Raw genomic sequence first — 12074 nt, forward strand, 5'->3', positions numbered from 1 at the left:
TAAAGCAACGTCCAGCAGCAACAACAACAATGGCAGTAATTGAGGATATGTTCACCTTCTGCGGCATGCAGCGACAAGATGCGGCAGCACTAGCAAAGAACAAACGGCAGCAACAGTAGCAAAGAATTCAGGGACTCAACCGCAACAATGTTTTTCTTTCATTCGGGATAATATGAGTTCCAGGCAATCAAGTGGCCTAGTCCTAGAACAATTAGAATTCGGAGAAAAGGAAGTGGTTTTCTTCTACAATAAGTATTGGCAAGGTTTCTTAGTTGATTGAATTCACAAAGGAGATGGATTCTCAACACATTCAATTCGTTTAGACGTTGGCTTCGGAATTTAGTCACTGCATATTTGTTTGAAACCGACAAGGAATGGATTTGGTTATTCATGAACCATTATTGTACCAGATTGAGTCTCAACGGATGGTAATGCATTTCTTATTGGGATGTTCCTTGTGCTTTTACAGGTTGAAAGTTACTTCCTTTAGAAATTGGTTTTCGAAGGTCCAACGAAATGAATTTGATTCAGCAATGGAGTTAATTGTTCAATTTGTCAAGGATGTGAATTTTAGTTTCGGCTTCAAGAGATTGGGATTTATTACGTGAATCCAACAAGGAAGGGAGTTGATTCGAAGTTTCTTAACTTGAAAGGGTGTGAAGTTCCATACGCAATTGGTGAACAGACAAATAGTACAAATTGGTGATTGACAACGGAAACGGAAATTTCCTATATCAATTTGATTCTAAAAGTGAAAAGACTTCACATATAAAGGTGCTATGCAGTTGGGTTCAGTACGAGGTGGCTGAGCATATGATATATGTCAATTCGCATGTGAAAGTGTCTGGAGTTCCTTGGAGCCAAATATTCATGTTTTCTCATCGTCTTCTTGGTATTATGGCCTTCGAAGGATCAACATGGTTTGTTTAAAGTTTGGTGGTGATTATACAGTGGAAACTTGTCCGCTTCAACCTTAAGCATTCATGAACAAGTTTTGACTTTTGAGGGGACATTTTAAATAATAAAATTTAATTAATCAAAATTTAATATTTCTCTATATATTAATTTTTATTAGTATAACTTTTAATTAATAAAATATTATCATATGTCATGTACACTTGAAAGTTTGGTTGTTTGGCAGTTAATTATATCTTTTCATGTGTTTAGTTGAAATGTTTCAATCAATTAAATATGTTGAGATGTGTCTACCAGTCAAATTGTGCCATTTCACATATCCTTGCTACTTCGTCAATTAAGAATATGTGTCATAATATTTGTCTCTTTATTAAAGAGACATTATCTAAGATAATATAGTTCTTATATTTTTTTTCATGTCTCATATATGTCTCATTGAAGTGATTCTTCCAATCAAATTATGCTATGTTATATGTCTTTACGGCCTGGTTAGTCAAGAATATACATATCAACATTAGATGCACTGACACATAATTTGAATTTGAATTTGAATTTGAAACTTAAATTTTGTATATGTGTCGTATATCTAACCATGATAGTGTATACACCGTCAGTGTATATAAGATTTACTCAAATTTTTTATGAAGAAATTGAAAAACTTTTTAATTTTTCTTTTCCTTTTTTTTATGAAAAAATTGAAATTTTTTTTCAATTTCTTCATAAAAAATTTGACTAAATCTTATATACACTGACAGTGTATATACTATTATGATTAGATGCACGCTACATCTACAAAATTTGGGTTTAAAATTCAAATTCGGATTATATGTCATGCATCCAATGGTAAAAGTATATACACTGTTGGTGTATAGAAGATTAATTCTAAAAGTTTTTCTATAAATTCTATTAAAAATTACAGTAAAATTTTATACAAATTTATAAAAAACATTACATCCAAACAAATCTTATATTTCCTTGAAGTCCCAAGGCTATTGAAGAGTCTTAAAGTTTTCGTCATATCAAGATTTAAAACTTTCAAGTTTTTCAAGTTCTCGTCATATCAAGACTTGGAAACGTTCGTCAAATTCTTCGATTCTTGCATATCAAGATTTCAAGCAATCTACATTTAATTTAAGAAGGAGAAGGAGAACGATGCTCTTTACCATATCAATAAATTTTCAGAGATTGAAACATGTTACTTTCTTAAATTTTATTTATTTTATATTTGTTTGTATATTTTTCTTGTCCTCTAATTTTCTGCAAACTCGAGAATTTTGCTGCACCTGCTTAGTAAAATCTATCACAAAAGAAAAAGAAAAAGTACTAAAATCAAATTAGAGTTAATTGATCTGGTTAATGGCAATGTATGATTATTGAACTCAGAAAGAAGAAAAATTTCTGTCCCAATTTTTTAAACGATAAAAGAATTCTTTTAAGCCATTACTCTGGAGCTCCTGCGACAATACCACTAAACGCCCCACTCCCCGCCACTACCCGCCATTTTGCAAGTCTGGGAGCTTATACAGTAACGTGATGGGCTTTATAATCATCAATGTGGTAGGCCTCCAATACTTCATCATACCAACAGTATATGGCCGAGAGATGGTGGGCCTGGTCCGTGAGCCAGTCAACGGTTCTGATAGTTGGAGTCGGTCACATTAAGCTACTAGAAACACTTTTTTTTTTTTTTTTTTAAATATAAAACTACTAGAAACTTGACTTTGATAGGAAGGCCTCATTCTCAATTGCTTTAGATTTTAGAAATCTGATAATAGAAACTGATTATAGAGAATAATTAGAATCAGCAAAAGCTACTGTTTGGGTGATTATATATTTTTTCTTTTTTGTTATTAAAAAAATCTATAATTAGAACAACACAAAAATCGATTATCCAAAATTAGAATCTATAGTCAGTTGAAATAATCAACTGAGAACAAGCTGAGAGCTATTAGAGAGCTCTGATAGGAGATTATCAAAAAAAAAAAAAAACTTTGATAGGAAAACTCAAATAAGTAATTTCTTGATAGAACACTAACTATTAATAGGAAAATTATTGGAAACTTGACTTCGATAACATTATTAAAAATTAAATAGAAACTTCTAGAAATAAATTATTTTGCAAAGAAAAAGACATAATTGAATGCAGTCGATTTAAATTATCAGGGATGCCATCACTTTTAGATATCTCATAATTTGTGACTCTTCATTTCTAAGCTATTATGAGAGAATATTCATTCTTAAAAAGAATAATCCATGCAAAAATAACCAAACAACGTGCAAGGCACGTGTTCACATACTCATCCCATAAAAAAATTTTACTTAATTTATGTTGGTGACAGCTAAAAAAGAAATTTGAATTAGTTGATTTGGTTTATGGTGATATTCGAATATTGAACTCAAAAGGTAGAAAAAAAAAAAGGTCTCATTTGTTAGTGCTACCACTTTTCCTATACACCACAAGTCCCAGCAAGACAAAGAAGGAAAGCAAATGTTTAGCAAAATTCTGTTACCATTTGAAGTGACCAGGCACGTGTATAAGAGCACTGCTGGAAAATGGAAAAACAGAAAAGAACAAATAAACAGATGAGGAAAATGGACAAACGAGAAAAGAACAAATGAACAAATGAAATAAAAGACAAACAAATCTCTTTCTTAGATGGTGCATACTCTCCATTAGTAGGTTGAAAACAACTAAAATCTGTCACGGAAAGACGTACTAAAACTTTTGATTTAATGAATGGCATTTTTATCCTTTAATTGTTATTTTATTCAATTAAATTAGATCATGTCCACACATTAACCTAGACTTAGACCTTGTTTGATAATCTAATTCGGCACTTGAACTTAATGGATTCATCTATTAACATATTTAGACCGTTTGATAACTAAAAATTGAACATCTAAACTGATTAAGTTCTACTGAATTTCCGAGTCAAAACTTATTTCCAAAATAAAGTGATAAGCTATTCACTTGTCATTGAAAGTGATAACTACTCAAACGTATTAGATTTAATACTTAACCATTTAATAATTTAATGAATTCAGATTTTAGATTTTAGATTTCAAATTTCAGCTGTATCAAATGCTCCCTTAGTCTTATGTTATCATAAGTAATTATGATAATGGAAAATATAAACTAAGGTTCATTCGTATAGATCGCTAATTATAGTATTAATAAATTGGACACTTTTAGCACATACTATGTTTCTTTCCTAAGAAGAGAGTAGTAGTTGACAGTCACATCAAAATTAGCTATATTGTAAAATTATTCTATGAATAACTATTTGAGTATCAATGATTAATCTTGACATGCCATGTATATAAGTGATCCTTTACTTGTAATTACTATAATGTCTTGAGTGCGAATTGTTATACTTTAACTCATTTGATTGTTATGCGTAAATAGATAATTATATTATAAGAGATTGGGTATACCATGAAGTATGGAAGGATGGCGAGTGGTTTATAAGGATTCACCAATTCTAATAGTAGAGCAGTTATCTCACTAATGACCATTTATTGAAATATAACTCTAGAAATCTTAATACTAAATGGAGAGATCTTAGAGAGATGTATCTAAGCATCTATTCATTTAGAGTTACATATTGGTAACCAAAAAAAAAAAAAATTAACCAGTTTAGAATTAGCACTTATTCCATACTCTAATATTAATGAAAAATAGTGAAAGATATTAATTATAAGGTATACATGCATGCAAAGGTGTAGTAGTATCGACTTGACTATTCTCTATGACTGACTCGGCGATCATGATACCTTGATAGATATCAATCTTGATCTGTAAGTATGAGTTAGTTGATTAAATTTAATCAATGATAAATCAAAATTATTTTATTTATCTGGTTCTTAATATTAAGAATTCTAACTCCTACTTATTGCCAATGTAGTAGAGTACCTACACAATAAAAGTCATTTGTGCAAAATTAAAGATGTTCGAGTAATAAGGACTCGATTGGTAGGTTTAGGAAATTTGTAGTATAATTTGTGAGATAAGTTAAACTCGAGGAACTCATGTTTCAAATAAGAATGGCCCTGTTTGGATTGCTATTTTCTGTCAGAAAATTGCATCGTTTTCCGTGATCGCATTTCCCTATAACATTTTTCCTTCGTATATATCAAATCGTTATAGTAATTTTTCCATGAAAAATGACGGAAAATGCAATCCAAACAGGACAGTATGTCTTCCATAACAAGAGATGTATTGGAAACAAGTTTCCTAATCCTTAAAAACACTACTATTTAGCTTCTAGTAAGATTGAGAGAATTATTAACTTCTATATATATGTACAGCTATTATTGTATTGGAAACAAGTTTCCAAATCCTTAAAAATACTATATTGGAAACAAGTTTCCTAATCCTTAAAAATACTATTTAGCTTCCAGTAGTAGGGTTGAGAGAATTATTCACTTCTATATATATACATCCAGTTATCATTGCTAGCAAGATGCAAAAATTCGGCTGGCTTGGAGTTTCCCTTAGCCGAATTTTACAGCCTTAAAGATAGAGCTTTTTTTTTTTTTTTAATTTCTCCGTCAATTTTTAATTTCGTATTTAAGAGGTTGCTGCATATGTGCTCGTGTGGATTAAGCATTGAAGAAGGTTGGATGCTTTGACAATTTCCAAGTGGAATTTGCTCAACCTACTTCTGAAGATAAAGCTCCTGCACAAAGTAGATAAAAGATTCAATTCTTGAGGTAAATTTCTAAACCGTTCTTTCGTTCTCACTGAATGTTTAATCTAACTGTGTGTGTGTTGTTGTTCCTTGACTCGAGAAAAAAAAAGAGTAAATTTCTAAGCCTCGTCTTGTCGCATGGATATTAATAATCAAAGGTGATCAATTTAAAAGGAATATAAATTTTTTAAATTTTGGTTGCGTATGCATATTTGATTCCTTACGTTACGAACTTTTAAATTATTTTAGTTAAATTCCAAGTGCAATTATAGAGCCTTTAGCCGAAAACTCTTTTGCCATCTTCAACGAGCCAAACACGTGTGCTCGACCACCGCAAAAGGGACAAACCAAAAAGTGATTAGAATAAGAAGGACAGAAAACTCTCTCTATTCCTTTTAAGTCATTGGAATTCTTTTTCTATTGCTAGTAGATTGTCACAATACAAGAGGCCCAAGGAAAAAAAGAAAAGCAAATCTTAGTAAAATCTAGCATCACAAAATAAAAAAAGAAAAGGTACTAGAATCTTTAGTGAAATTTCTTTTTCCAAAAAAAAAAAAAAATCTTTAGTGAAATTTGACTTAATTGAGCCTTGTAATAAATAAAATAAAGCACTAATTAAAACCTCTATTCCTTTTTAAGTAATCCAAATTGTATTACTAGTAGACTAGACTGCTACCAAAAAGAGAAGGAAAAGAAAATTTCACTAAAAATGTATCAAAAAAAAAAAAAAGTATCCTTAATAAAACTCGGTTAACATTTCTCACCAGCCAAACGCGCCTTAAAAAAATTAACAGCTCCTGCTACTTGTCCCCTCCCTACACATTACACCTTTCACCTCTTCCGCCTTCCCCCTTTTTTCAAAACCCAGCCAGCACCACTTCCAAACCTCGTCACTCCCCACCCTCCCCTCCCCCACCACCCCACACCCTACACCCCCCACCCCCCATCCACCTACTTTTTGAAAGTGCTGAAACCATCTTCTTTGTCCCTTTTCAAAACCGTAACGCCCACCTTTGATTTCCGCCTCCCCACCTCACAATTTCAATCACTCCTGCAGAGCAAAAGAAACCGGAAGACAGAAATGACCGCTGCAATCGACCCGGTGGACGAGTTCCTCAACTTGGATGCCTGGCCCCTTTCTCCCGAGGAAGATTATAGCAGTAGCGGAAATGATTCCGGTGATCAGAGACACAGCCACCACCGCGGCCTGCCGTTTTCTCAGTCCTCAATCTCCTCCTCCTCCTCCTCCTCCTCCCCCCACTCCCCCGGGGAGAGTTACATGGTGGGATTTTTAATCGTGAACGTGGTCGGCATTCAGTATTACAATGGGACCATCAACGGCCGGGAAATGGTGGGTCTGGTCAGAGAGCCCCTGAATGCTTACGATGAAAATGCCATTAAGGTTTTGAACACTCGGTCGGTTCAGGTCGGCCACATTGAACGGATGGCGGCAAAAGTCCTTGCCCCAATGATCGATTCCCGTCTGATCGCCGTCGAAGGTATGAATTTTAAGGGCGATTCTAGAATCCCATTAATTTTTTTTTATTGATTTTGTTCATGTATTTGAGCATGCATGTAAGTGTTTATTTGAATTCGGTTGCTTCACATGTTTTTTTCTTTAAAAAATTAAAAATAATTTGTTTGTGAGTTGGAAGAGGCGAGGGGTGGGCGGAGTTACTAAAATGGAGGGTGCGGCAAGGAATGCGTTTAATTGACGCGATGGGGTGGAGGGGCTGTGGGCGCGTGAGGTAGACGTGCTCTTTCTACAAGAATGTCTGCAAAATTGATAGATTCAATACAATTGTTTTAGTAGTTTATTTGATTTTAATTATATTTTGTACGCAAGAAACTTTATAGGGTAGCTGGTGCATGTGGACTGTGGACTAAATTGTATCGCGTGACACGTCAGCATGTATAGAATGTTTATTCTTGTATGATTGACCGGATGGGTTTTTGGGTCAAGCTATGCCTGGAACCTCTGAATGCAGGATGATTTTTGTTCTTTTTCATTTTGTGGTTTTTATTAGATGATTGTTAGTGGTTTGATTTAATATGTGAGAGAATTTTTAATATATGATTGTTAGTGGATTGTGGTTTACTATATGATTGTTAGCATGTAGTTGGTGACCAGGACATACCATTGTCACACATTAGCATGAAACCTTTTGTGGTTGACCATGATGGGTGTGGTCAACCCAAGCATACAACCTATAAAAGGGGGAAACTGTGTCATACACTCTTTAGTAATTGTTTTTTTGGGGCTGTGTTTTATAAGCTCCATGTGAGGCATTATATCAACAGGGAACAATTGAGTAACTAGCTATTTTACTCTCCTTTTGGATTTAAAAAGATGAAAGATTAATATATAGGTATATCTGTGGTGACGTACCTATCTGTTATTACTTGTCTATATTTATTGATGTTATATTTTTATATTGAAGGTATTGTGCCGAAGGCATCAGTGAGGTTCAATAGATACAAAATTCCTTGCCAGGTTCACATTTTTGCAAGAATAGAGGCTTTTGATGCGGTGAAATCGAACATTGCAGCTGCTGGATTGCAGCTTATTTCAGAGAACAATGCATCATTTGCTTTATCTGAAGCTGCTGTGGTGAGGCAAAGAAGAGCTGGTGAAGGTGAAAAGAGTGTAGATGAGATCTTTAAGCTGTTGGATGAGAAAATTGGTCAGACCAGAGCATTGGCTGCATTGGAACCCCCTAAAGATGTGATAAAATCAGAGCTGCTTTTGCACCAAAAGGAAGGCTTAGCCTGGTTAGTTCAGAGAGAAAATTGTTTAGAATTACCTCCATTTTGGGAAGAAAGAGGTGGAGCTTATGTTAATGTATTGACTAACTACATGACAGATGAGAAGCCAGAGCCATTACGAGGTGGAATTTTTGCTGATGACATGGGACTGGGAAAAACTCTTACTTTGCTTTCCTTAATTGCATTTGACAAATTCCTTGGTCCTGGTCCTTCATCAGTTGACACTGGTGATGGAGACGTTGGAAAAGAATTGGAATTGAAAGAAGAGGAAGTTATTGTTGTTATTGATAAGCGGTCCAAAAGACAAAGAGGCAGCAAAGGCACTAATACTCAACAAAAGAGGCAGAAGACTGAGGTTGTAGATGCAGGTGACATTAAAGTAAAGTCCAAATGTAGTTCTGATCCACACAACTCTGTGGTTTCAAGAACCACCTTGATCGTTTGTCCACCATCTGTTTTTTCATCATGGGTAAACCAATTAGGAGAGCACACTATACCAGGACGCCTAAAAGTGTACATGTACTATGGAGAAAGGACGAAAGATGCTAATGTGCTACAGGCTTATGATATAGTTCTCACTACTTACACCACTTTGGCTGCTGAAGATCCATGGGAAGATTCTCCTGTGAAGAAGATAGAATGGAGGCGAATAATTCTGGATGAGGCGCATTTGATCAAGAATATAAATGCACTGCAAAGTCGTGCGGTTACAAAACTGAATGCCAAGAGAAGGTGGCTTGTCACTGGAACACCAATACAGAATCATTCGTTTGATCTATTTTCGTTAATGGCTTTTCTGAGGTTTGAGCCTTTGTCAATTAAGAACTACTGGAATAATTTGATAGCACGCCCACTTGCTTCAGGAGATGAGAAAGGCATCTCGCGTCTTCAGGTGAAGGACATTGTTTTCTGTGTATTTTGGTTATTACCAAGCCTGCCAAATATACTTTATGACTCATCTGATCGGTTCAGAAGTTGGGTTGAGTTACATATTCTTGTACAAATTTCATTCTGTGAGAAGTAGTATTCTTCAATCATTTAATCCAGTGTTGGCTCCTTGCCAATTGTTTGTGCATAACAAATTTCAAAATTTAATTTCAGGTTCTTATGGCAGCCATATCTTTGAGGAGGACAAAGGACAAGGCATTGGTTGGTTTGCCATCAAAATCTGTGGAGACGCTTCTTGTGGATCTCTCAGCTGAAGAACGGGATGTTTATGACAAGATGGAATCTGAAGCCAGGAAAGTTATTACGCATTATATCAGCGGTGACACTTTAGTTAGAAACTATTCAACAGTACTCAGCATACTTGTACGACTTCGGCAGGTTTGCAATGCTTTGGCCTTGTGCCCTCCAGATATCAGAGAGTTACTTCCTTCACTTGAAGGTAATCTATATTGAGCTCAGTCCAGTTGTATTTGAACATTGCATTGTCTGCAATGCTTGATCTTTAGCTAGCTTGTTATTCCCATTAATGGGCAAGGCTATCATTATAAAGAGAGGTTTGCAAATGATTTAGATCTATTAACTATGAATCCTCTCTGTTTCCTTTGTTCCCTTTGCTTGATTTAATATGAGAGTCTGTGCAGATGTAAAAAAAGAACCCAAATTGCTGGAAAAGATGCTTTCTGTGCTGCAAGAGGGTGAAGATTTTGACTGCCCAATCTGTATTTGCCCACCACGTAATGCAGTTATTACTTGTTGTGCTCATATCTTCTGCCAATCGTGCATCCTCAAGACCATCAGACGTTCAAACCCATCTTGTCCACTGTGCCGCCATCCACTATCTGATTCGGACCTCTTCCAAGCCCCTCCAAATCTTTCTGAGACAGAAGATACTCCAGAGTCTTCCAGTTTTTCATCCAAGGTTGCTGTTCTTTTACAGCTTCTTTCTGCATCCAGGGATCACAGCCCAACAACAAAATCAGTGGTCTTTTCACAGTTTCAGAAAATGTTGCTCCTTCTTGAAGAGCCACTAAAAGCACTAGGATTCCGGCTATTGAGATTAGATGGCTCGATGAATGCCAAAAAGAGAGCAAAAGTATTAAAAGAGTTCGATGTACCAGCACCTGAAGGACCGACAATCTTGCTTGCCAGTCTGAAAGCTTCTGGAGTTGGAATTAATCTTACTGCTGCTTCTAGGGTTTACTTGATAGAGCCGTGGTGGAATCCAGCAATTGAAGAACAGGCAATGGATCGAATCCACCGAATTGGACAGAAAGAAGACGTGAAGATTGTGAGGTTGATTGCTAAGGAAACCGTTGAAGAAAGAATATTAGCATTACAAGAGCAAAAGAAACTGCTCGCAAGGAAAGCTTTTGGTAGGAGGGTTCCTCAAGGCCAAAGGGAGATCAACAAAGAAGATCTCGTGACCTTGATGTGCTTGTGAGTTAGTCTTACTTTACATAAGATACCCTGCATGGCTTACTTTTGCCCATACTGATGTAACTAATCTTTTTGAGTACCCAGCTTGCAAAGGTATTTTTACTGTTATAGTTGCAGAGCATCCAAATATGTCAGTGATGTATTATAGCCATACTTTGTTTTGCTTTTCTTGTATTATAGTAACTCAAGGATGATTTCAGCTGCAAATATTTAGTTCTTTATCTCAATATGGGGTTGATTCTGGAACTGTAAAAATAGTTCAGTCGCTTTAGTGTTATAAAACTTCTGTCTTGATCTGCAGCTGAACATGAAAACTGAGAATTATAGGAATAACCTTAACAACTTATTCTTATCATGTCAGTTGTTGAGTCTTGTTTTCTTTCCATTGATTGTAGTTTTGTTATATTTGTTTGATGTCGGTGGTAGTTTCCTCTTTCTTTCCCTTAATTGAAAATTCTGGGTTTGAACATCGTGTAGTCCTAATTCTTGATGTATTTGGTTTAAACTCAATGGTTGCGCAATCAGGCCAAAGAGGGCCTAAACAGCGCTAGTGGGGGTTCTTTTAGACCTGTAAATGATTTTGAACTCCTTTTCTAGTAGAATAGTAGAATAGTGATCAAAATGAATATTGGGAGTAATATAGAAGTCATTAATCTATAATCTTATTAGAAAATACTTTGTCTAGTCTTGGTAGTCTTATGATGACTTGTAGTTCCAAATGCCATTTCTTTGTACCCATAAATACAAAAGTCTTTTTAAGTTTTTATAGGACTTATTTTTTCCTCAACTAAAATTTAGCAACACTGGAAATCAAAGATTAAAATAAAATATATACATAGAAAATAAGTAAAAGAAAATTTGAGGGAAAAAGAATTTAGAAAAATATAAATTCACAATAAGACTAAAAGAAATTTAATAAATAAAAAATATTAAAGTTATATAAAAAATAAAAAAAAATTAAAAGAAAAAAGAATGCAGGAAATAGACTTGGGTATTAGATAGGAGAGCGGGATCAATCTAAATTCATTTTGAAGGAAATAGACTTGGGAATTGGACAGGCGAGCAGGATCAATCTAAATTCATTTTGAAGTGATCTTGCGCAAATCAGTTCCAATGTAGATATCTTTGCAATATATATATATATATATATTTAACAATTGGCATTAGTCTAATCTACACCTACTTCTACTCTTACTCTAATCTATTCTAAGGAAAGGGCCCAATTGAGCCAATGGAGAACCGACGGGGATTGAACCACCATCGAACCAGATGGATACACTATGCACTAATATGGATTTAAGCCACTTTAAGTGGCAA

General features: G+C 34.9%; 1 protein-coding gene across 1 annotated transcript; it reads left to right on the plus strand.

The window, feature by feature from the left end:
* Positions 1 to 6567: 6567 nt before the first annotated feature.
* LOC113775713 (putative SWI/SNF-related matrix-associated actin-dependent regulator of chromatin subfamily A member 3-like 1) lies at positions 6568 to 10984 on the plus strand. The gene is made up of 4 exons (XM_027320700.1): positions 6568 to 7105; positions 8048 to 9264; positions 9474 to 9759; positions 9962 to 10984. The coding sequence occupies exons 1-4, from the start codon at positions 6688 to 6690 to the stop codon at positions 10759 to 10761; spliced, it is 2721 nt and encodes a 906-aa protein (XP_027176501.1). The 5' UTR covers positions 6568 to 6687; the 3' UTR covers positions 10762 to 10984.
* The last annotated feature ends 1090 nt before the right edge of the window (positions 10985 to 12074 follow it).

The sequence above is a fragment of the Coffea eugenioides genome, chromosome 6 (assembly GCF_003713205.1).
Source record: "Coffea eugenioides isolate CCC68of chromosome 6, Ceug_1.0, whole genome shotgun sequence".
NCBI classification, from domain to species: Eukaryota; Viridiplantae; Streptophyta; class Magnoliopsida; order Gentianales; family Rubiaceae; genus Coffea; species Coffea eugenioides.

Bases quoted from the DNA above. Each gene is read 5' to 3' on its own strand.
- LOC113775713 (XM_027320700.1), top strand. From the start codon at position 6,688: ATGACCGCTGCAATCGACCCGGTGGACGAGTTCCTCAACTTGGATGCC. The intron at 9,265-9,473 runs GTGAAGGACATT...ATTTAATTTCAG, and splicing joins AAGGCATCTCGCGTCTTCAG to GTTCTTATGGCAGCCATATC. The intron at 9,760-9,961 runs GTAATCTATATT...GAGTCTGTGCAG, and splicing joins GTTACTTCCTTCACTTGAAG to ATGTAAAAAAAGAACCCAAA.